Source organism: Crocodylus siamensis, chromosome 4 (genome assembly GCF_052110815.1).
Source record: "Crocodylus siamensis isolate JL-2025a chromosome 4, ASM5211081v1, whole genome shotgun sequence".
Taxonomy (NCBI): Eukaryota; Metazoa; Chordata; order Crocodylia; family Crocodylidae; genus Crocodylus; species Crocodylus siamensis.
The window spans coordinates 116,764,113-116,789,424 of record NC_143398.1 but is presented as its reverse complement, the minus strand read 5'-3'; the positions used below and the strand labels follow the sequence as shown (position 1 = coordinate 116,789,424).

Here is a 25,312-nt window from a genome sequence, read left to right as displayed (position 1 = left end):
TTACTTCAGTTGAGTATCTGGCTTTTAGTTTCCAACCTTGGTAACTCATGAGAAATTAAACCTCAGAAACTCTCTATGGTTCCAAAGGTTAACAGGACCATTTGGCACTGTTCCAGAATTGAATTAAACAAGCCCCCGTTTTAAAACAAGACTTTTCAATCCCTGAAATTTTGATATCTTGAAAATTAAAAGGACTCAGCCTTCACGCTTTACCGCAGAAACTGACCACCTGCTCAGCTAAGCAAGATATTTTCTTCCTCCACGGCCTTTTTGTGCAATTGGCCAGGAGCATTTGATGAGAAAGGCTTCCTTTAAATTGACTTTTGTGGTAGGATACCAGACTGGATGAACCAACAGTGTGTTCAGCATGGTGACTTCTCTGGTTGAAAAAATAATGAATTACAGACTGAGAGACGGACAGACTTTGTTTTCTGTAGACTTTGCTTCCTACATATGGCAAGCTTTAGAATGGAATCACCCACCGCGCTTTCTATTAGATACTTTATATTATTGTATTAGCATTGTATTTAATACATGTAATGTTTGTGTATAGTCCCACCCCCAACCCAGTTCTAACCATTAGACTACCCCACCCTTTCACAGCTAGTTGCTGAACCAAGTGTTCTGATTTCCAGGCCTCTTGCTTCCAGGACACCTGGTAAAACCCAGTCTTCCCTCAGTGCTTGGAAAAGCACCAGGAGTTCAGATCCCAGCCCCTGTTTTTAGGCATTGGATACTATTCCTTGGTCACAGCAGATTGTGGAACCAGAGTACACCCTTGCAGAGAACAGTACACACACACAATTTTTTCACCTGTTCTGTGCTGTTTGGGTTCGTGCTTGACACCGCTGTATTCCACTAATGTGCTTTTGTTGAATGTTGCTTCTGACACCAACTGAAATGTGATGTTGCTGTAGCATATGCCTGGCAGCCAGTGATTGAAAATGGTTTTACCTTTAAAGAAATCTGTGGATGGTAAAACACACACCAAACATTCACTTTTAAGTAACACTGCCACTTGCATTAAACCATCAGTGTTTCTGATATTTAACACAGCTTAGTCCTGATCAAGAGATAAAGTTTCAATAATTGAGTTTACCAACAGTTTTCCTGGCTGTCAAATATATTTACAAACAAAACCCAACAAAACAAACAGGACATTTTAAGGAAAAGCTAATTACAACTGGCAACCTGCTCCACGTGACAGCAAATATATCAAAGAGCATCTGATAAAATAAAGCATTAAATGTTTTCTGAGTGCTGCACACCAGGAATCCCCAGTCTTCTGGTGAATGTAGACATTATGTCATGGATAAACACTGGATGGAAAACTTTGGTGTAGAAATGGGCTCACCCTGAACAGCTGAGATCTGGGTTCATCTCTAATATTAGTGTTTGGGTGGGGGAAGAGAATGAGGGGTCTTTTGGAGTGGGAGGGGAACTGGTGATTAATTAATAATTACCTTAGCCCAACAATTTTTTAAAATTGGTAACAGCAACATTACATCCTACGAAACCACATATTGTCTGTGGCAGATAAAAACGGCTGCTGGCTGCACCTCCTTTCCACTAGTACTGAATAACCTTTAGGCAGTGATCTCGTTTACTCTGTGTACAGAAGCATTCACTTGCTTGTAGAAGCAATTCTGCTGGCTATTAGGCAATTCTGAACAAATGCACTATCTACAGTATTAATCCTTGTTGATATCCATTTTTCCTTTTTCAGAGTTTATCCTCAGAGGATAAGCTTCTTTGCATCTGGACAGTGTAAGCTAAATTTCTATGCTTAGCTGAATTCAATGGGAGAATTTAACCTTTTAATGCATCATCATTTCGTAGTCTTGGAATGCTAGCTATGATTATATTTTTCCAACCCACAAAATATTTAGGTAACACTCAGTGAAAGGCAGATAATCCTGCAAGGCTGGTTGACAACCCAACAGTGTATTCTTGCAACAAAACATTTGTTAGATGGCTTTGGTTTCCCCATAGGTGCATTTCCGTAATGGAGGACAGTCTAAGTCTAAGTCTGGAATATTTTAGCCCAAATAACTAATAGCTTAGAAACTTATGAGGGACTGAAAAATCAAGGAGTTATGTTGGAAATTATGCTGCGACTAAAGCAGTTGCTGTCATGGGAACATCCTGCCATGGATTGTAGGGGACATACCAATCTCACCCAAAAAGTTAAAAGAGAAAATGAACAGTGTTTCAATAAAAAATGTAAACAGCATGTAGAGACTCCCTCAGTAAACTTTAATTTCCCAAATTCTGATATATCCATTTTATTGGTAGAATATCCCATTCTGTAGAAAGTGCCACAGGTCTTTGGTCAGAACCATTGTTTTATGTTCAGTTACTTCTACACTTTCTATCCTGCCCATGTACCAATAATAAGGATGGCACTCATTGTTGATATTAGAGCTGGGATAGGAAGCAGTTTTAGTTTGGAAAATGAGTTAACTATGGAGATGCTACAATCACTAAGGAGGTTAAAAATACAGACAAAAAAGACATCAACACTATTTTCCTAATGCAAATTCTCATAGTCCTCATTTAAGTTAACTGTATTTGCACTGTTATCAATTCTGTTTTTTCTTCTCTTACCTTTGTATAACATTGTTCGATAGTCTTTACCTTCCCAGTAGCTTATGTTAACCCTGGTGAAAACATTGTACTTCTCTGGATAATGAATTTCAAACAACACTGCTGTTTCTGGAGATGGCTTGTAATCATAGATTGAAACGCTGCTTACAGGAAGAGGTTCTAAAAAATACACAGAATTACAAGATACAAGAGGAAAAGAACATTAGCAGATCAAAACAGAACTTATGACCTCTTTTCAACTTGCAAGAAAACTAATTGCCCTTTTGTATATCACAGGGAAAATTTTAAAACATAGTGAATGAAATACTTGCCCACTGCAGTCAATGGCAGTCTACTACTGACTTCACTGATGCAATGGTTTCCTCTTGTGTTCCTCAGGTCTTATTTTCAAACAGTGAAATTCATCAATGTGCAAAGGAACAGTGCAAGGCCCATTCAAACTCTGAAGACCCATATAAGCCCTATAAAGCCTGTACCAAAAATACAAACAAAGACACAAAAAACCCACCAAGCAAACAAGCGTGATTCTATTCAACTCTCTCTAAGTCCTGAAAGCCCATTAATGCATCTACTTTTGTAACATCTTACCCTTAAGACTGACTTGATCAGGTAGGAATAGGATCACACTTAGGCCCCTGAATCTACTTCTATTCCTGGAATTAAATTTGGCTCTAGATACCTTACTCCAAGGTCACATAGACAATCTGTGATGGAGGAGAGAACAAATGTCCACAGTAAAAACTGTAGGGGTGTACACAAGTACCTGAGATAACTTGTGTGCTGGAAGTTGTCAACCTTCTGAGCATGGGAGCACATAGAATCACGCATGCTATTTTGCCTCAGGCTACACTGTCTTTGGAACTCAAGCTAGCTCAGTTAGCTTGGGTATCTTCATGCTACGCTGCAGCCTGCAGGGTAGATATACCCTTGGTCTTCTAAGTTCCAGGCTAATCCCCTACCTCTGGCCCATTTTTTGCCTAGTCTTTTTAGGCCAAACTCTCAGTTGATATATGTGAACTGGCAATGCTCTGATGACCTATATAAAGCTACATAAGTTTGTACCAGAGACTCTGGCCCAATGCTCATAAAAATAGAGCCAGAGTTTGGCTCAATTTCCATTGCTCGCAAATTCAGCTTACTGCTTGATGCGTTTCTCAGCTAGGAAAAAGAAAATTATCAGCATAATTTCATATTGTGTGAGCTAGCCAAGCATAGCTAAGAATAGAACAGATACCCAAATAATAAGGTTTTTTAATACAATATATTGTAATAGTTTCAACTATATACCAATGTTCTCATTACTTGATTCTACATTTTTGTAATTATATTATCTTTTTAGCTCTCTGACACTGGCAGACATGGATTGAATACACTATTCATTACTAATGTATTAGTATATTATATCATATAGGACAATAGCACCTAAAAGACCCAATTAAATTCATCACCCCCTTGTGCTAGGCCCTGTAGAAAAAGCACTAGCAGAACACTTTGCCCCAAAGAGTTTACCATCTAAGATTTGTAGAGCTGGAAACTAAATACAAATTCCCCCCAGCACAAGTATGGTGTTTAGCCATAAGATTGATATATTAGTAGGTAATGACGAGGCAATTAACCACGTCAAAATAGCCATCAATTACATCAACATACTAAAAAAATCAATCAGATTTTGTTTTAATTCTCACAAATCTCCTTGATTCATGTAGCACTGGAACCATACATAACAACATTCCAAGGAATGCAATGGACTTAGCGTTTCTTTTCTGGGTGAAACTGGCTATCTTGCAAGCTAGCTTGATCTCAAGGAACTCTCAAACTCTATTCCTCCACACCAAACAGGATTGGAAAACAGGTTAAAATCCATACATTTGGACACCTAATACTTGCAGAAAAAACTGCTAGACCTCACAAATACCAATGCACATTCTAATGGGTGGAGTCTATGAAAAATCTTGCTGACAACTGAATTAACAGCCCAGAAATGGATGACAGTAAAAGCGTGTCACAGAAGACAAAATCTTTCTTCTTTCAGTTCAGTCCCTTGCCATCCCTAACTGAAATATGCTGTTGAATTTGCTATTCACATGACCATGGGCTGAATCTGACAGTTTAAATAGCACCCATAGCACTTCAAATGTCAATAATAATGTCTGAATAGTATAATTTTTAGCTGTAATCATCATCTTTCACTATTTCAGGGTCTGCTATGGGCTCCTGGGGTCTACCTTGGGCTTTCTTCTATATTCTCTCATTCTGATTTTTGGTCTTCCTTATTACTGTAATAATTATTGCAACTTCCTGATGTCAGTGATTGAATTACACAGCTATTTCTTCCTATGACAAATCAAATGAAGAGTGGAAGTTGTAATTCATTTTTAATCCAAATTATTTTTGCTCCTCATGCTTAGATTTAATTAACCAATGATTAAATCAAGTGAAAGTAACTATGCACTGCCTTTCTGCTTTCTATCCTCCCTATTGCTTGTTAACAGATGAATTAGAGTGAGATAATGGAATTTAAAGATTCATACATCTTGTCTTCTTTGTTGCTAGATCTTCACATCTAAACTAGTTTCACACTCTGAAATCAGAGAAAGTAAACAGATAAAAACTGTGTTCTAGTTCTGGGTTACTAAAAGCTCCTTAGGTTATTAAAGCTTAGAAAATATGCCAATCCTAGCGATCTCTTTGCCAGGTCTTTATTTTAGTACACACCACACAGAGACTAAGTACAGACAGTCAAAAAGCCTCAGGCGAAGTTGATTCAATCTTCACTGGTTAGTCCAAGCTGCACAGATTGAGCCAATAAGGAAGTGAACAGACATTCACTTTTGATTCCAGAAATGCAGCCACATGCCTATAGTGGCTCAGGCCAGAAGTCAAGGGGTACTAGAGCACACCTCCCTGCTCAGCTGGGGCAGACAGCTTAGGCCAAGGCTAGCCCATCCACCATGTGAAGGGGGGGTGTTTACAAGGAAGGTGCAAAGCATCCTGGGATGCTGGAGGACTCTGAGTTAATTTGAATCTAGAGGGGATCTGGGGCAGAAATTCAGGAAACTAATTAAACCTAAACCAGTTAAGTCTGACACTACAACCATCCAGGTTTATCTTAAACTGTTTTTGGCCATTTTGAAAGCAGTTTATGTGCACTGAACTTCTGCTGCGTTACATATTTGAACTGGTTTTCAAACACTTATACCAGTTTATGTGTAATTTCTGTCCCTAGTTAGAGTGAAAGTAGAGGGACTGGTCAGTTTCACTTCTCTTTTCTCCACATTTAGGGCACGACCTAGCAATAGGGCTGTGCAGAGCAGGTAATATTCGATTCAACAGCCACCTTGAATATTAAACCGGGTACTGCTTTGATTTGCCGTCTGCTTTGAGTTGAAGCGGACCAGCTTCAACTCAAGGTTGAAGCTCAGTTGAATATTCAAGCTGCTTCGATTTCCTCATAGGCGATAATGGGGAAGGTCGAAGCAGGCTATAACTTTGGCATTTCTTGTCTGATCTTGATGAAACTTGCAGGAAGAGTAGCTCCTGAGGAGCCCACAAAGCCTGCCAACTTTCACAGTGATAGGTGCAGGGGTTTGGGGGAAACTGCACCTTAGGCTGCTGACAGACAAAACTCATGACCCAGACTGAGTGAGGAGGGTGACATTCGCTCCGTTTGCACCTGGAGCTTGGGGACCCCAGCAGCGGGAGGTTCACCTTGAGGAACACCAGCTCCACCAAACCAGCATCCAAGCAGATGCGGTGGGGTGTCATAACATCTGCAGCCATGCTGAACACCCTCTCGCTTGGCATACTGGTTGAGGACAGGACAGGTATTCCCAGGCAACTGTGGCCAGATCCGGCCAGATCGGGCTGCAGGTTGCCCAGTAGGCCAAGGGGTCGCAGTCCAGGGGCTCCACAGGCTCAGCAAGATAGGCAGACAACACGGTGTGAGGGCTGTCTGCTTGATCCTGGGGTCTGGTGGGTCTGGACCCCCTAATGTTTGCCATGGCCTTAGCCCATATTGGCAGTGCCTTTGGTGGAGGGGAAGGCTGGCTCATGGATGGCAGGCTGGGTTCAGGCAGTGGATCCCCCTGTTTCACTTCCCCCCACCTCCGCTGTTCCACCTCCATCACTTTCTTAATAAGTACCTCCCTCCAGTGACTCAGTGTCTTGCTGCCACATATGGTGCCCTTCGCCCTTGGGTCACAGATGGCGGCCAGCATATGCACTGTGTTGGACCCCAAGGGTTCAAGCCTTTTCCTAAGGCCCTCCTTCAGGTGCCTCACCAGTGCCTGCACATCTGGTGAAAGCAGCCTGCCCCAGCCAGGAACACTGGCCCCCAGGAAGCTCTTCACCTGGCTGCGAAGCTCCTTCACTATGGGAACCACCTGGTTGAGGAAGGCATCAGCAGCACTGAGGGTCTCAGTGGCCTCGAGGAAGGGCTTGAGGACCAGCAACATCTGGGAGATGACATCTCACTCAGCTTTGGTCAGGGGGCCACTGATCCCAATCTCCCCAAGCAAGGCCACCTCATGGATGGCCTTCTGTTGCTCCACCAGCCTCTCAAGCATCAGGTATGTAGAGTTCCACTGAGTCTCCACATCCTGGATGATTCTGTGCTGTGGGACATTTAGCTCTGCTTGTTTGTCCCGTAGCACCTTGCGCCCCTTGATGCTCCGGTGGAAGTAGCCTACCACCTTCCTGCATCTGGAAACGAGCCTGCTGGTGTTGCTGGGTGCCATCACCGGCAGCCCTGTCCCCCTCCAAGGCATCCCTCACAATCAGATGTAAATTGTGTGCTACACAGTGAATACCAGCAAAATTGGCATCACAGACTGCCTTGACCATTTTGGCCCTATTGTCACCATGAAGCCATGGGTGAGCTCAGCCTGCCCAATGCCCAGCCACCCCTGCACCATGCGGTTCATGGACCCCCTTATCTCTACTGCTGTGTGGGACTCATCCATCACCTTGGCATGAAGGAGATCCCACCAACAGCCTGACTGGCCGCACCAGTGTCCTGTGAGTGAAAGGTATGCATGATCTCCACCCTGGCTGCTCCAGATGTCCAAGGTGAAGTGTACAGTCACCTGCGGACCTGCCTTGTGCAGCTCCTCCTTCAAGTTTTCCCTGCATGCTTCGTATAGGGAAGGCACCACCATCCTGCTGAAGGTGCTGCGTGCGGGCAGCTAGTAGGATGGAGCCAGCAGTGCCAGGAGCCACCTGAACCCTGGCTGCTCAACAAAGGTGAAGGGCTGGTCATCCAGAGCAAGCATCTCCCCAATGGTCTGGGTGACCTCGCTCGCATTTGCAACTGGTCCTTTTTGCCTCCAATGTTCCAGGGTGCCCTGCCTCTGCTGTGGGGGGACAGGGGCTGTGGAGCAAGTGGGGGCTGCTTCTGTGGCAAAGAGGTGGTACCTGCGGAGATGATTAAGCAGCCCCAAGGTGGTCATGCACTTTGTTCCCTTGCCCCAGCTGCTTTTGGCTCAGCAGTACACACAGATAGCAAACGCAGGATCATTTGCCAGCTCATAATGATCCCAGACCATGCTAGTACTGGGCCTTTCCCTCTGGCATGCAGGTGCATCTGTAGATGCTGCTGAACTCTCCCCTCTTCAGCAGACAGAGGCACAGCAAGAGAAAGAGCGGACTCAGCTGAGCCGCTTGCCTTCATCTGTACAGAGGAACCTTCTGAAGTGCCTCCTTGGAAAGACCTTGTGGCTTGAAAGGAAAAAACCTGAGGGGTGTTGAGCACAAACTCAACTGATTCCCCCTTCTTCCCCAGAACTTCCCTTGCCAGGGCACTGAGATCCAGATCCAGTGCCAGTTCTTCTTCTGGCGCTGGAAGGCTCAGCATAGGCAGTAACACAGGGGTGGAGTGCGCTGCTGTGCTGGTTGCAGTTATGGTGGGAGAGGTTGTGGCTGCTGTGTCTGGACATGAGAGAGTCTCAGGCACAGGCAGTGGCTCTGGTGGCACTGCTGCTCCCCTCTCTTTACTGCTTGTAGCAGCCTCATCCCTTGTAACAGGAGGAAAGAGGCTGCGTCTGAGTTTGGTGGGGGGAGAAACTGCAGCTCTCCCGCTTGCAACCCTCCTTGCTCCCCTTTGTGCAGGCTGGCCAGTGTGGCCACCCGTCTTTCCACCCCACTTCATAATGTGTTCCTTTGTATATAAACTGGAACCTCAAAGTGGTTCCAGTGCACCGCGGATTAGATTTCTGGATGTTATATAAATGTGTTTGTGTGTAGATAATATATTGAGAAGCGTTGGTGTGGTGGAAAGAATAAATGATGTATAAAAATATATATATATAAACTAAATTCCTATATATAGAATAGATCCTAGCCTACTACTAACCCTATCCAATATAAGCATAAACTAATATGAAAAGTAGTTATAAAATAAAAGCATCAAGTTTTCAGAAATCCCTGTTGCTAGCATCGCAAGCAGGGAATTTGTTGAAGATCAGGGCTTCCAGCTGTCGTGGTCTGATACAGAGGTGCTGGAGAACACCATCAGCTCAGAAACTGACCCCAAGGCAGAAAGCAGGGGAGCTGAAAAACTGCTGCCTTTTATGCATTTTCTCTGGCCCTCCCCCAGAGCACTGGGATTGGACAGGACCTCAGAGAATGCTGACAGGTCACTGGCCAGCCACACATGTCAGTTATGAAAGCATTCCTTCCCACTTTTCCCCTCCTTCCCCTTACTTTCCTTTTTTTCCCCCACAGGGAATCCAGTATAGGCAAGTTGAATATTTGACCCTTGTCGAATATTCGACTCATACTGTTAATATTCGACTTCCGGTATTCGATTCGATAGCTATTCGACCAGACTTTCACTTTTCAAGGTTGAATATGTGGAATATTTGTCAAATCGAATATTAAGTCGAAGCTTTGCACAGCCCTACCTAGCACCTCCTGAAGTCCATTTTTCCACTGACTTTAAGAGTTTTCAGGAAATACCTAAACTGAATGTATTAACATGATTCTTTTGTAATTGCATTTCCAATGTTTTATAAGGAATGTTTTATATTGGTCTCCCACATTCTCACTGAATAGTGGGGGTGTAGCTCTCTGTGTCAAGGAGTAGTACACTTCCTGACTAGCTGACATAGGCACCCAAGGAGGATGACTTGAAATCCTCTGGGTTAGAATATGGTGAGAACATGGTGAAGGAGATACTACAGGAGGAGTCTATTACAGACTTCCTAACCAGGAAGAAGAGCTTGACTATGAATTCTCTAGGGAAGGGGTTCCCAAAGTTTTCAGAGTCGACAGGTAAGGATACCCCCACAACCCGGGGGGTGGGGGGGCAAACCCTGTGCTGTTGCAGGCCCTGCAGAAGGAGACACAGCCTCTCCACTGTGCTGCTGCAGGCCCTGCAGAAGGAGACGCAGCCTCTCCACTCATCTCTGGGGAGGCTGTGTTTTGCCAGTTTGCAGACACTTCTAGTCTGGCAGCTGACCTGCCATGGCCCAGCACCAGGCTGTGGCCCAGGGATTGAGAACCCCTGCTGTAGGAAACCAACAGAGGCTTGCATGATCTCGGCGTATGGTTGTCATGGGTGATTTCAATCACCCTGACATCTCATGAGAGGAGCATTCAGCCAAATCTGATCGGTTGCATAGCTTCCTCACCTGCATTGACGAATAAGGGTGTGCAAAGCAGACCCTATTTGATTCAGATTTGGCCTGAATCAGGGACAGTGATTCAATTTGTCGACTCAGATCACTGTCCCTGATTCAATCTGGCTGAATCTGAATCTGAAAATTCGATGCTGATTTGGACATAGACACAACTTTAAAAGTTTTTTCTACATACCTTGAGGTAGCAGGTATGGCCCATGATCGCTGTGATGCTGGGGCACATGAGGCATACCACAGGAGTGTGTGTGTGTGTGTGGGGGGGACACTCCATGTATTTGGCAGCCCCCTGCATGCTCCCTGGCAGAACTACAAGTGGACTGGACGTGCTTCTGGTTCACTTCCTAGTCTGCTGCTGAGCGTGCTGGGAAGCCCCTTGTGCCTCTGTGGGACACTCCATGTGCCCCAGCACTGCAGCACTCATGAGCCACCAGCTACTTAGACGTATGTAGAAAAAACAATTAAAGCTGTGTGTCTATGTCCAAATCTCCGAATCTTTCTGAATCTCTCCAAATCAATTCGGAGGATTCTGATTTGAATCAGGGAGATTAAAGGGTTCTCTGATTCAATTCTGATTCAGAGATTTAGCCACCAAATCGGGCCAAATCTCTGCCAAATTGAATCAGGGACTGAAGCTTTACACAGCCCTCTTGATGAGCACTATCTGACTCAAGAAGTCCATGGGCACAAGGACACAAGGAGAGGCACGACTATATCTGGTTCTGGCCAAAGGGGATGATCTGGAGAGTGATCTGAGGATTGAAGGGAAGTTCAGTGACAGTAATCATGAGTCGATCACCTTCCTCATCCATTGCAAAGCTGGCAAATCAGTCAGCTATGCAGAAATCCTCAACTTTAGGTAGGAAAACCGATGTTCACAAGCTAGGAGGTTGGTTGTCAAGGCCCTAAAAGATCATGATCTGACAGGGAAGGAAATCCAAGATTAGTGGTCGCTCCTTAAGAATGCGATTCTAAAAGTACAAGGGAAGTTCATTCTCACCTGCAGAAAAGGTAGTAAAAGGGCTGGGATACTCCTCTGGCTAAATAGAGAACTCATGGACCTCCTCAATCTTAAAACAGAACCCTATAAGCATTGGGAGACAGGAAATACCTCTAAGGAGTCCTCCTTAGAGGTATTTCTCTTCTTCCAACCCTTATGCACCTGTACGGAGTGGACCAGAAAAGTATTTCCTGTTTTCCAACCCTTATTAGAAAAGCCAAGGCTGATACTGAGCTCAAGCTGTCTACAGGAACCAAGGACAATAAAAAGTCCTTCTTCAGATACATAGGAATTTGAAAGAAAAATAAGGGCAACATTGGACCTCTGCTGAATCTTCAAGAAAGGAAGGAAGAAAGATGCAGGGAACTACAGGCCAATCAGTTTGACCTCAATCCCTGGAAAGATCTTGGAAAAAATTATCAAAGAACCCATCAACAACAGGCTGAGAGAAGGCTGTCTCACTATTCTGTGAGACAGCCAACACAGTTTTGTTATGAGGAGGTTGTGCCCCAACAACCACATCCCCTTCTATGACCATGTTGTGTTACCTGAACAGGGAGAAGAGGCTGATGTCATTTACTTGAATTTCAAAAAGCCTTTGACTTCATCTCCCATGATGTCCTCATGGTCCAATGGCTGGGGAACTGGCTCCAGACAGTGGTTGGAACCAGAGAGTGACAGTCAATGGAACAAGTCAACATGACACATGGTGACCAGTGGCATCCCTCAGTGTTCAGTATTTGGACCAGTACTCTTTAACATATTCATGAATGACCTGGATTCAGGGTCAGAAGCAGACTGGCTAAGTTTGCAGATGACACCAAATTATGGGGAAGTGTGGTCACACTAGAGGACAGGCTGGCAATTCAGGCTGATTTGGACAGGCTCACAAAGTAGGCAGATCAAAACCTGATAACCTTCAACATAGAGAAATGCAAGGTGCTCTACCTCGGGAGAAAGAACCCACATCATACCTATAGGCTTGGCATTACTACACTCACTAGCACTATGACCAAAAGAGACTTGGGGGTCATGATTGACCACAAGATGAATATAAGCCACCAATGTAATGCCGCAGCTGGCAAAGCAAATACAACCCTGGCTTGCATCTACTGATGTATCTCAGACAAGACCCAAGATGTCATCCTCCCACTTTATTCAGCCTTGGTGAAGCCGCAGCTGGAGTACTGATCCAATTTTGGGCTCCGCACTTCAAAAAGGATGTGAAAAAGCTTGAGAGCGTCCAGGGGAGAGCCACATGCATGATCAGAGGTCAAGATAGCAGACCTTATGAGGAGAGGCTGAGAGGCATGGGACTCTTCAGCTTGGAAATGGGTAGGCTCTGGGGGACTTGGCAGCAGCCTATAAGTATATCAGAAGGGCTCGGTCCTTGGACCGATACTCTTCAATGTCTTCGGCAGTGACTTGGACGAGGGAGTGAAGTGTACTCTGTCCAAGTTTGTGGATTATACAAAACTGTGGGGAGAATTGGACACATTGGAGGGCAGGGAACAACTACAGGCAGACCTGGACAGGTTGGACAAATGGGCAGAGAACAATAGAATGTGATTTATCAAGGAGAAATGCAAAGTACTGCACCTAGGGAGGAAAAATGTCCAGCACACCTACCACCTAGGAAATGACCTGCTTGGCAGCACAGAAGTGGAAAGGGATCTCAGAGTCCTAGTGGACTCCAAGATGAACATGAGTTGTCAGTGTGACACAGTCATCAGCAAAGCTAACTGCACTTTATCATGCATCAGCAGATGCATGACAAACAGAACCAAGGAGGCGATACTTCCCCTCTATCGGACACTGGTCAGACCGCAGTTGGAATACTGCATCCAGTTTTGGGCGCCACTCTTCAAGAGGGATGTGGATAACCTGGAGAGGGTTCAGAGAAGGGCTACTCATATGGTTAAGGGCTTGCAGGCCAAGCCCTACAAGGAGAGACTAGGGCACCTGGACCTCTTCAGCCTCTGGAAGAGAAGGTTGAGAGATGACCTTGTGGCTGCCTATAAATTCATCGTGGGAGCAGAGAATGGAATTGGTGAGGCTCTACTCACCAAGGCACCCTTGGGGGTTACAAGAAATAATGGCCATAAGCTAGCAGAGAGCAAATTTAGACTGGACATTAGGAAGAACTTCTTCACAGTTAGAGTGGCCAAAATCTGGAATGGGCTCCCAAGGGAGGTGGTGCTCTCCCCTACCCTGGGGGTCTTCAAGAGGAGGTTAGATAAGCATCTGGCTGCGGTCATCTGAATCCAGCACACTTTTCTGCCTATGCAGGGGGTTGGACACGATGGTCTATTGAGGTCCCTTCCAACCCTAACATCTATGAATCTGTGAATCTATAAGGAAGAACTTCTTTACCGTCTGAGTTTCCAGAGTCTGGAATAGACTCCCCACAGAAGTGGGCAAGCACCTACTCTGGACACGTTCAAAATGCTTTTGGATGATTATCTTGCTGGGGTCATCTGACATCAGCTGACTTCCTGCCCTCTGGGCAGGGAGCTGAACCAGATGAACTTGTGAAGTCCCTTCCAGCCCTAATGACTATGAAGTCTATGAAATAAAATGTTTATCTTGTTATATTTTGGCTTTTTTTGGAAGCTTTCTGCATTAGAGAGAAAATATTCACAAGGTCACATCTACATTTGGAGAGATTTCACTGCCTCTTTAAAATCAGATTCTTTTATTTCTTCAAATACAATCTCTTTTTATTTTTAGATTTTCATAATTGACTTTTCCCTCCTCCTAAAGCAGTTTGAAGGATCAGGACTCACACCTATATCTAAACTTGAAATAACCTAAGTCTGTAGGAGCAAGCAGCTGCATTTATTTTGTAGGTCTAAGGATCTGCTGCTCCCATAGCATCCAATTTCTCTTGTCTTTTGGAAATTTCAACTTCAGCATTCCTCCCAGACTCTCTGCCCTTTCTATTTAGCCTGTTATGTAGATAATACAAACAGAAAGTTTGCATAATGAGAATTGCTAACTACTTTCTCATAAACCAGGACCAATTTTAGATGCAAAATCCTCCATAAATATATCCAATCTCTTCCATCGACATTAAAGTTGTATGTGGCTGTTGTAATCCCAGAACATTTTTTTACACTTATGTTACCTGTCAGCTCTGTGTTCCTGAGGGAGCCCTGGCACCCAGCTTGCTGGACTTACAAAGGACTTTTTCTATCCCTCCCTCCCCCTACACACACACCTCATCTACTCAGAACTAAGCAGAAGAAAAGTTTAATAGGCATCTTGGGCCATACACTTTATACACTTCCTGGTCCCAGTATGGGAGGCCTATTTAAACTTGATTGACTAAAACTTGGTTGCCAGGTTAGGGAATGCTGAGGCAAGAGACCAAGTCAGAGGGGGTATGGACGACATTTGAACAATGGTTTAGAGTTCATCACAGTATCCAGCCTGTTGGAGCCCTGACCACAAATGCTGTCATACTTTTCCTGGGGTGACTGGTGGAAGTCCTCCCCACAAAGTTTATGAACACTCCAAGTAATCCCCTTAACTCTGTTAAAAGACTACAGTAAAATCTGAAAGTCATGCTAAACTGAGGCTTATTCACAACAGGTAAAATACAAAACACTGATGCTGACTTCACAGTGCAAGCATGGCTAAGCCATCTGAGAAGATCCCTTCCAGTATATTCGTAATAACTTCAAGCTGGCTCCTAGGTGTCTGGTTACTCCTTAAAACTTAATGTTTTTCCTGGTTGTTAATCAGTTTCTTGAGATGTTCCAAACCAGATAACCCCTTGTCATTGAAAAAGGTAATTCATTTAAATTTAAACTGTTTATATAATAGGATCTTCCCTGTCAGTTATGGGTTGGGATCCTCTTGATTTACACAGTTAAAAGAATGCTTTGAAGAGGCTGGACTAAGGGTATAAGAAATCTGTAAAGCAGCAAACAGTGTGCTTGAAGACAGAAATCTCTCTTACACCATCCGCTGTTGTTCTCAAGAAGCTGGGAGAAACAGATCATCTCCCTTCTATGATCCTGCTGGGAACTTTGCTTATCAACAGATCTCCCGAGTGCCATACAATAGTGAGATCCCAGCTCTCGCTTTCTTTCTTTGTCTTTCTCCCTTTTTATTTTTCTCTCTAGGCATAGCTTTCTGAACCTAAATTGTATCAGTTAAGCTTGAGCTAGGTTTCCCCAAATATGCAATTAAACCAGGATAATATTGTAATTGTTTTGTTTGTTTTTCCTTGCATGGCTATTACTACTAGTACCATTATAAATTTCATATACTTAGCAATAAATAACTTTTATAGTCAAACTGGTGGTAACCGGGTAAATTTTTCCTTCTCTACTTCTCTTCCCCACTTGCTCTGCAGCAACACTTCTTTTACCTAAGCCAAAGATCCCTGTGAACCCCAGAAATACTGTAAGGTCCGCTCATCAAGAGGCTATCACTACTAGGACAGTTAGGGCAAAAGATTGGGATGTGCTGAGTTTGAGACACATAAGGGGATCAGCTTGCATAGGCTGATTGACCCAGTTTTGCTCAGATGTGCCCCAATGAACTGAATGACACCTAGCCAGATTCAGAGGTTCACCTGTGTGCTTGTGCTTGTGTCTGACTGCAGTTTATTGTTACCTTAATGAACTGATTCCTGGCATATGAGGATGTCAGCCTGTACCTGCTGATCAACCTGGTCGGGTCAGGCGTGTCACGTTTGTGTGCATGTGTGTGTGTGACTGATTTGGTGACTGGAAGAACCCAGCCCTACTGAAACTGAGTCCTGCAAAATAGATCCATTGGGGGTGAGGGCTTGCAGAAGGGAGAGATACAGCTCCATATAGAAACACAAGTAACACAAGCAGCACATTGATGAAATTACAAAAACCCTAGAAACATATCCCTATTAAATGAGCACACCCCAAAGTGATGGGAAAATCTGGTAACACTGAAGATTACCTCTGTACTTCAGTCCAATTTCACAAATCAATTCCTTTTTAACATTGATAAATCTGCATACCTTATACGTCAAGTCATGTACCGATCACCATAGATACAGGATTGCATACAATAGTTGTTAGTGCAGGCTGCCATGTAGCCTAGGCCTTCTTGCTCAAGAAGAGGTCAATATTGACTGGACTTTTTTATAGTGTCTTCCATGAGAAAAAATCTAAAAGCATTGTACAATAGCCCTCACATGGTAGATGTTTACGTCTGGTGTAAAATCACTCACATAAGTAATTCCATTATCCCATTGCAGGGCTACTCACATAAACAAGTTTTGAACACATAAGTTTTTATACAATCAAATTATTTCTATCAAGTTATTGCTTGTATATCCCAGACAATATCAAGGCTCTGTTGTGCTAAGTGCTTTAATCCATCAATACAATGCAGCACCTATTTAGAACATATAAAACAACATCAGCACTATAGTTTATGGCAAGCAGTGAAGAATACTTTATGCAGTTGCAAGTATAAGCAAAAATTAAAGAGAGATACTAACCAGAATTTTCCAGTGTAAGTAATGATTTGGGGTATCCAGCTTATGATGCCATAAAGGTAAAGAGACTAAAATAAGCTAAAGGCCAATGTTGGCATTAAAGCTAACGGATATAACTATTCATAAATAAGTTTAAGTTGGGAGCCAGAAGGAGGTCTCCAAGAACCAGAAGACTGAGGTTCTAGTTACCTTCCAACATGAGTAGTATGGCAAACAACCTAATTGGTTTTAAGATAGCAGAAGGCAGGGCAAGGTGGGACCCTAACTTATTCATAAGCTTTCATAGAGGGTAAAGTAGGGTGTTGCCTACAAATGCTTGTGACTTCAAACTAACATGGCTATCTACCTCACTCGAGCTCTAAAAGGGAGTTTCATCAGTTTGTGAAAGCATTTACATGATATGGTTCCCTGCAATAGCAAGGGACTGAACTTTATGACCATAATGATCCCTTCCAGTCCTGTTTTCCAGGGTCCTCTGCAATTAAATAAATCTGCTCTTTTGAAATCTGCTATTGTATCTTTTAAGAATTATAGGAGCAAATAACTTAACTTTTCCATTTTATCTTACAAACAGCACCAGGACATCTATTAAAAATGGTAGCATGGGCATACACAGGGTATGTAGCCCCTTCTCTGAACTGAAGCGGATAGTCAGCAGGCACAGGGGCTGTGGGAGGGCACTGTCAACTGCACACATTTTCCCCTCAGTTACCTATAGAGTCAGGCGTGAACCCAACTGCTTAACTATATACATGTTTATTAATTAATAAAATAAAGTTATATACACACACATATATATACATATCTACAGATATGTAATCACTTTTTCAATGTACTGGATAGGACTATATTATATATGTGACTTATACCTCCTATAGAGCTTCAACCCACACAGGTAAGTAACAGACCTGGAACAGATAAGTATAGGCAAACAAAGGTAAATACAGCACGTCAGCAGGAATAAACACAATTCAGTATTTATAGTCCATGAAAGAACATTGTCATGTATGCAGTAGAAATCAAAGATAAAAATACATTTGTACTCATATAACAGTGAAACCTCAAATGACAAAATATATGGCGCAAATGACAAAATATGAGATGCCTGCTCACCCTTCCGGGTGTTACTATGTTAGGGTCAATGTTCCCTCTAAGGAATAATGGTCCATGAGCACACTGCTTCGGTCCTGTCTCTTCCTTTTGGTGTGGCGTGGGACACTTACCAAAGGTAAGCTCCTCACTCCTCACCCAGGGCAGGCAGCAGGGGCTGGGGCCCGGGGCTGGGGCCAGGGGCTGGCGTGGGCTCCGCCAGCTCCATGGAACTGCTCTGCTCCCCCACATTGCCTTGGGGAGCAAGGAAGCATCAGGGCTGGGGAGTGGAGCACTTCCCCAGAGCCAGCAGAGCGCACCTCAGAAGGAACCTTGGCTAGGGTCTCCCTATTCAAATAGGGGGAAGCCTGACCACAGCTCTGCCAGGGGAAAATGGGACAACGTTCCAGGTCCCCCCAATCCCTTGTGGGCTGGGACAGAACCCCCTACCTCACAGGGACTCCCTCCCAAGGGCTCCCTCCCCTGTGGAACACCCTTGTTCCCAGCACTCATGACCTCCTGGTAATGTGGGGTGCTCCAACTCTGTGGGATAGGCGCCTCTCCTGGCACAGTGGCTAGCTGTTGCCTGGGGCTTTCTCTCATCTTGAGGCATACTCGTGGCCCTGTGCAGCAACCCATGCGCTGTTTGGCTCACTCCTTATGGCACGGGTTGGAGGCCTGGGCCACCTCATGCAATATTGGGGCTCGATCAGCTCCTGGACCCGGTGAGGGGTGCTGCCATGTCAGCAGCCTGGCCACGTGCCAGGGACTGGGGACCCAACCTGCCTTGAAGCAGCTCCCAGAGTTCTGGTCCACTCTTGGACCCTCCATGCAGCAATCTCTGCACCACGCTCCTGGCTGCCTGCTGGGGTTGCAGACCCGAGCTGCCTCAAGTTGCTTCCAAGGTCTGGGCTTCATGCACCAACCCATGCACTGCTCCCTGGTCACCTGCCAGGGGATGCAGACCCAGACTGCTGAGAGCAGCCCCAAGGTCTGAGCCCCATGCACCTCTCTGTGCACCGATGGGGCTGAGGCATCAGTCCCGGCAAGGGGGTGGGCTCTTCTGGGTGCTGCTTCACCCACTGGGCAGCTGTTCCACAGATTTTCTTAGCCCCTTCTTCTTCTCCCCCGATGCGTCTCCTGTGTGCTGGGCATACGTCTCTCTTTATTTGCTTTGGAGGCTCCACCCTCAAAGTCTTGCCAGACCTGCAAAATGCAGGCTTCAGTCAGGTTCAGGAGGGTCCTCACCTCCCCTTCCAGGCAGGGCAGGGTTGGCTCTGCTTAGCCCTTACCTGATTGATGGACAGGTTCCACCAATCAAATGAAGATTTTCCAAGCCCAGGATATGATGGGCTGAATTGGTAAGTCTGCCACACAATGATTAATTAGAGATGTGGAGGGATGAATACCACCTACTGAATCAATAGCAACATTTCCTGCAGCATCTGTCACTACGGTATTCAGGCATTAACTAGTTCCAATGCAGAGTACTTTCTAAGCATTGATGAGATCACAGTCTCAGATGGCATGCTTCTGGCCATTGGGGCGAATAAATGAAAAAAAAGATTCTGAATGCTCTTTCAAGCCAAAGTTTTTCAGCTTTAAGTGAAGAGTCAGTGGTTTTGGAAACAATAGGACATTTTACAATCCTAATCTTCTAGTTTCAGGGCAAAGTAAAAAGAAAACAAAGCTGCTCATGGTTCCCCCATGTGTACCAATTTTGCTAGATAATTTCCCAGTGGAACACTATTTCTCCCGGGGAGAGGCAAATCACAGCATGCTCCTTCCTCGCACTTTTTAGTACACACATCTTTTAAATCAGTGGGATGAACTGCATGACAAAGAGTAAAAACAGTGATATATCTGAGCCTGGGAAGGCTGATTAGGATAGAGGGGAAAGGTTTTTTTGTGCTATCCTTTTATTGGACCAACTGAATATATAGAAGAACTTTTAGATAAGCTATTGGGCCTCAGGTGCCATTCCTCAGTTAGACTTATTCTAAAATTCCAGCCCCTCAGTGAGAAAGACTGAATATTTTTACTCATAGTTTTAGAGTTACTTTCTTTGCTGCTTCATAAACCACCCTAAAGGCAACTTAGATTCTAATATTATCTCTTTTTTTCCCAAAGATACTAAAACGTGAAATAAATCCAGGAATCATCTAAATTTTCAATGAAAAACAGCCACTTTCAAAACAAAAGACAGCCATCTTTAATCAGCATACACCTACATCCATATTAGTATTAACCTTATTCAGTCCAAACTCCATGGGGACATTAAGTATGCAGAGCACAATTACACATTTTTTAATTTGGCCAATTTGGGGTTGAAAGCATTTACTTTCATGAAAACCTCTCTGGAAATTGGTCAGGATCTCAGTTTTACCTGTTCTTCAGCTCCCAGGTCAATATTGGATACTGATTCAGTACTGAATCAACAAAGAATGTCATCTTCTTATTGCCTATGTCACCTTCTATCTTGTGGCCCCTACATCTAATGATCGATTGTGCCCACTTCTGATCCTTGTGCTAAATAATATAAGAATTTCCACACTGGGTCAGGTCCACCTAGCCCGGTATCTCATCTCTGACAATGGCAAATGGAGGATCGCAGTAAGACAACTGTTTAGTTGACCAAATCTTAGCCTACAAGTTAAAATAACGATATCAGTGGGTGCTTTTACAGTCTGCAAATATTGTCTTTGGTTCTCTAACACAGATATGCACTTAAGATTTTTTTAAATGCCCCTGAATTTTAAGGTTTGTAGCATTTTGACAGCAGTGAGAAAAACTACTCAAATGACAGACCTGTAAACCAATGTTTTCACAGTAAGTAAAAATGGCAAATTATTTTTTTATTTATTCCACTTTAATATTGAAACCACTTTATCTTAGGGAACAAACTCTGATCTCAGAGAAGAGGTTCAAGTTAAAAACGGTAAGTAGGGACCTACTCAATTTGTAATTTCATGGATTTTACAGTTGTTCATGAAATCTACAAAATGGAAAAAAAACACACTTACTAAAAATAAAATGCTGGCACCCCAGCGGGAGCCAGCAGTCCTCATGGTTTCTGTGGCCCAGCCTCTCAGATGGCTAGGAGATAAGGGGAAGGAGGGAAAGCTGCCAGTGTGAAGGGGAACAGCCAAGGTAGCGGCTACCTCTGCCCCTTGCCACTGATTTCCTGAAAGGGCTGCCCGTTGTGCAGTCCCATCCCTCTCTGCGAATCACTGGTGAGGGGCAGGGTCACATGATAGACAGCCCCCTCACCCAATCAGCCAATAGGAGGCATGGGGAGGTGGTGCTGTGATAAACCTGTGAAAATAGAAGCCTGCAATTGGCCTACAAAATTAGCTGCCTGCCTCTTTGATTTTGGTAGGTCCCTACTGGTAAGTCCCTACATAACAGAAAAAAATAGTCCATCATCTTTGTTACTCCTCTACAGTTGTGTCTACCCTAGACAGAAGTCTTTGAGGTGTAAAACAAAGGATTCAGAAATACTTCAGTGTGAAGAAATTTCACTGATAAGCATTCATTCAGTCATTGAGAGACATTCTTCCTTGTCCACATGCTAAGAAAAGCACATCACAGAAGGATATGGTAGAGTAAGTCAACTCTCAGGGATACTAGGTGCATCTGCATAAGATGCTTTTCTGAGCAGTAGAGCTAATTACTGCATAGTAAGCATTAACATATGCATGCGCTGACCCTTACTGTGCAGCAATTTCCTCTACTTGGCAGTTCATTTGCTACCTGCAAATGCAAGTAGCAGATTAACTGCTGAGTAATTACTGAGCAATTGAGGATGTGTAGACAGTCAACCAGGAGCAAATTTGCCCCCAGTTAGCTGGGCAGCAGAAGGCAGGAGATTGTGCCCTGCCCCTGGGAGCTGCCTGCTGCCCAGGTGGGCTCTGCCACTGGAGCCCAGGTAGGGACAATGTCTTCCAGCCCCAGCTTGCGATCATGGGAGTGGGGGCTGGGGAGATTCTTCCCAGGCCCAGCTCCATGACCAGCACTGACCCCACCTGTGAATGCTAGCAAGCCCTAAGAAATATTGCCATGTTTAAGGACAGCCTTGGGACCAATTCTTTTGATATAATTAATTTCACAAGGTCAGGCATCATTGGCTACATAGCTTGGTTTATGTTATAACAGCTTAACATGAGGTGGAAGGGAGGGAGAGAGGAGACAGTACAGTAGTGGTGTAACTCTTTTAAAGGCAATGGAGTCACATATGGGATGAAAGTGGCTTTGGGTCTTGGCAACCGTGCATAACTTTGCATGTGTGATCCGTAGACAGTTTTGATAGGATTCCATTTTTATCAGTAAACACTGATAAACACCAAGGTCTCCTCATACTCACAGACTGACAAAAAAAATTTCCAAAGTTAAGAAGTAAAATTTTTAGAAAGGGGACATAAGAAAAATGATGGCTGATGGAATGTGTGATGACCAGGTGAGCAGTCCTACAGAACTGTGCTTATTGTAGTTTGGACTTCAACTCCAAAAAACCCCAGGGGACTGGGAACAAAGGAAGAGGAAGCAACAAAATGGACAATGGAGCTATGGGCAAGTAGAACTGGGACTGATGGCAGCTGTGCTGCTCAGGTGATGGCAGTCCTACAGTAGATACATTTATCACAGCAGGGGTTAAGCTGCACAATCCTGAAAATGTAAATCAATAAATGCTAAATAAATGCTTAAAAATAAACATTGAAATTATTAAAAAATAAAAATCAGATTCTGCCAAGCCTAGATATAGATGAAACAAATGAGAGAGATATAAATTTTCATATGGTCAGAAGAGCTAATGATATTTAACAGACTGAGAGAACATATGGCATGGGAGAAAAATATGAATCTCTCTTAATTACTTTATGATTTGGCACAGCATCCAAGCTTACTTAATATTCAGAATAATCAGCATGACACACAGTGACTTGGAACAGGTCAGATGGACCATAACAGAAAAGACCAATAATCCACTGAATGCAATATCCCAACAGCAGCCAACATTGATTGTTTCAGACCTCAGAGTTGTCAATCTGATTTTTCTTTTCAGAAATACTAAATTCAAGTGCCAATAAAAAGCCCAAACCGCAATATAGTCTTCCCCACATCTGATCTCCTTTCATTGCTACAACCTTCTCCTCAACAAGGAGAAAAAAGGGCTTTTAGAGAAGAGTGGGATTATATAGGGATAACAGAGGCTCTTATACATGACAGCCACAATAGCACCCTGTTGCTCTCATGGATAGCTCTCATGGCTTATCACTATGTACTTGACATATCTACGCTATTGACCATGGTTTGGGAACCTTTGGATCATATTACAAATTTAAGAGATGATAAATATCTACTAACCATTTTAGAAAGCTTTTCAGGGGCTGGATTCTATTAAGAAATTACTTGCTTTTTTGCCCATCCTAGATGTCATTGTCCTATCCCACTTGCTTAGGGAATGAATACTCAAGATAAACCTTGTAGTATCCCTCTGCAGCCTATTTATGGGTAGATCTGCCCAGATTATGTTTGTAGCTGGCATGTTCCTCCCAGTCCAGCACTTTCATTCTTAATCTTCCTCACAACACCAAAACCTTTTTTACAGTTTGGCTTCTGCACAGAGGAATCCTCTTAATAACAACACACAATACACACAGAGAGAAAATAATCAAGGAAAAAAATAACAAAATGCTACTTACTGGTTAACACAGTGATTGATCTAGATGGCTTGGAAACCATATTTGAGTTCACCACCATTAGAGTTACTATGTAATATAGGCCATGGTAGCTGGCATTAAAAACTACAGGAGCAGGTAAAGTGCTATTGAAGTCTTCAAACTGGAAAAAGTAGTTCTTGGATTCACCGGTAATCTTCACAACATACACAGAGGATAAGCTCACCACATCAGATGCTTCCAATGAGACTATGATACAATTATCTTCTCGGACAGTGACTTGGAAAGGTGCTGCATTCTACAAAACAACAAGGAAAAAAAAGGTTGAGGAAAGAAAATTCATAGTATTATCAGAAAATTCACTTTCATCTTCCTCTAGACATTTTTTTCCATGATCATTGCTACAGGACCTCAGTGGGGTGATGATGGTAAATTTTATTCAACAAAAGAGTTAACTCACAAAATTAGGGCCTGATCAAAAGCTGATCTAAATTAAGGGCCTTAAAACAATTAGGCCTATCTTTTCACCAACCAAGGATTGCATTGTTCTCTACAGTGTATTTTCCAGTCCTATGAATAGTCCATCTCCAAGTAATGCAGGAAACTACACCTCTTCCACTTGCACAGGAAGAGAGAAATAGCCCTGCCTGCTACTATTTCCACAAGAAGACTCCTAAAATTTCCCTGTTGTAACAGTTTGTGGTTGTTTGGGGGTTTGTGTGTTTTTTTGGATGATGGATGGAACTGCCAGGCAATTCTACATGTAAAAGGATTTCAGAAAAAACCCACAAAGCACACCATTACGCCACTCAAACAAGACAGTAGATTCACTGCAACTCCTTTGTTACAAAGAAACAGAATAGTAAGATTGAACTCCAGACCTGTTTAGGACTGGTTTTGCCAATATACAGAACTGACTATACATTTCAAAAAAGATTCCTCTCCCAGCATACGAGCTCTGTGTTCCCATCTCCAAAAAGCTTCCATAAGTGTTTGGGACACGAGGGAATAGGAATTCTTACTGGTCTCTGCTTTTAATTTCCTAGATTATGTCATTCCATTTTGGATATTTCTTTCATTAGCCGTTAAGAGAAAATGGAGCAATTCAACCTTGTTTTCATATATCATAAGCATATTAAGTCCCTGCCAGCTGAAAAACCTTTTCCTTTTATTAACTGCAAACCAGCTGTCAGCAAAAGCACTCGTCTCCACAGGAATTTCAAAACATAACTGCTGTAATTAATGAGATGAAAAGACTTGTGCTTACATCAGTAGTTTCCTTTTTATTTATTAGGACACAATTATGCTTTGATATTTTTTCTGATGAAAAATCAGTCAGTATTATGTGATATTTTCTATTCCTAGTTCCACTGCCTTTCCCTGAATTTTACATCTCCCCAGGATAAGAACTCCAGCTGAATGACGGATAAGTTGTGCAATCGCCGTTTGCTCTTTGTTTATCCAGTTGGACATGCTAGTCATAGATTCATTCTAAAACTCAGCAACATCATGTCTTCCCATTTCCTTGTCCAAATATGTCTTTAAAAAGAGGTTGTCTTCTGCATGGCAGCAAGAGTAGCATGTTTCAGGTTCATACTGGATAAGCATGGTTCCTTTTCTGTACATCCAAATATGCCAAGTCACATTGAAAAGCCATGAGTCAGGACCCCTTAAAATCATAAGATCATCTTAAAAACCAAGAGGGGGAGCAGGAGGAGTTAAAATGAACTTTTTGGTGTTTAGATTTCATAGTTCACTTAAGTCAAGATTTCAGGCTGTTCCCTAGATTCCAAGTGCTAGTGACTGGCTTTAT

The 25,312-nt window shown here is 43.5% G+C and overlaps 1 protein-coding gene across 4 annotated transcripts in view; it reads right to left on the bottom strand.

Annotated features, from left to right (window-relative positions):
- Positions 1–25,312, bottom strand: part of PTPRO (protein tyrosine phosphatase receptor type O) — a 263,577-nt gene that overhangs the window by 91,962 nt on the left and 146,303 nt on the right. For 3 of the 4 annotated variants that reach the window (XR_016441869.1, XM_090043530.1, XM_090043531.1), the window contains exons 2-4: positions 23,524–23,797; positions 2,608–2,766; positions 814–966 (exon numbers count right to left, since the gene is read on the bottom strand). Coding sequence is in view for 3 of the 4 variants with exons in the window: in XM_090043530.1 (XP_089899656.1) it covers positions 814–966; positions 2,608–2,766; positions 23,524–23,797 (586 nt within the window). In the remaining variant the exon portion in view is untranslated. Of the gene's footprint in view, positions 1–813; positions 967–2,607; positions 2,767–23,523; positions 23,798–25,312 lie in introns of those variants that run through there. The other variant, XM_090043532.1, reaches the window with a different exon arrangement.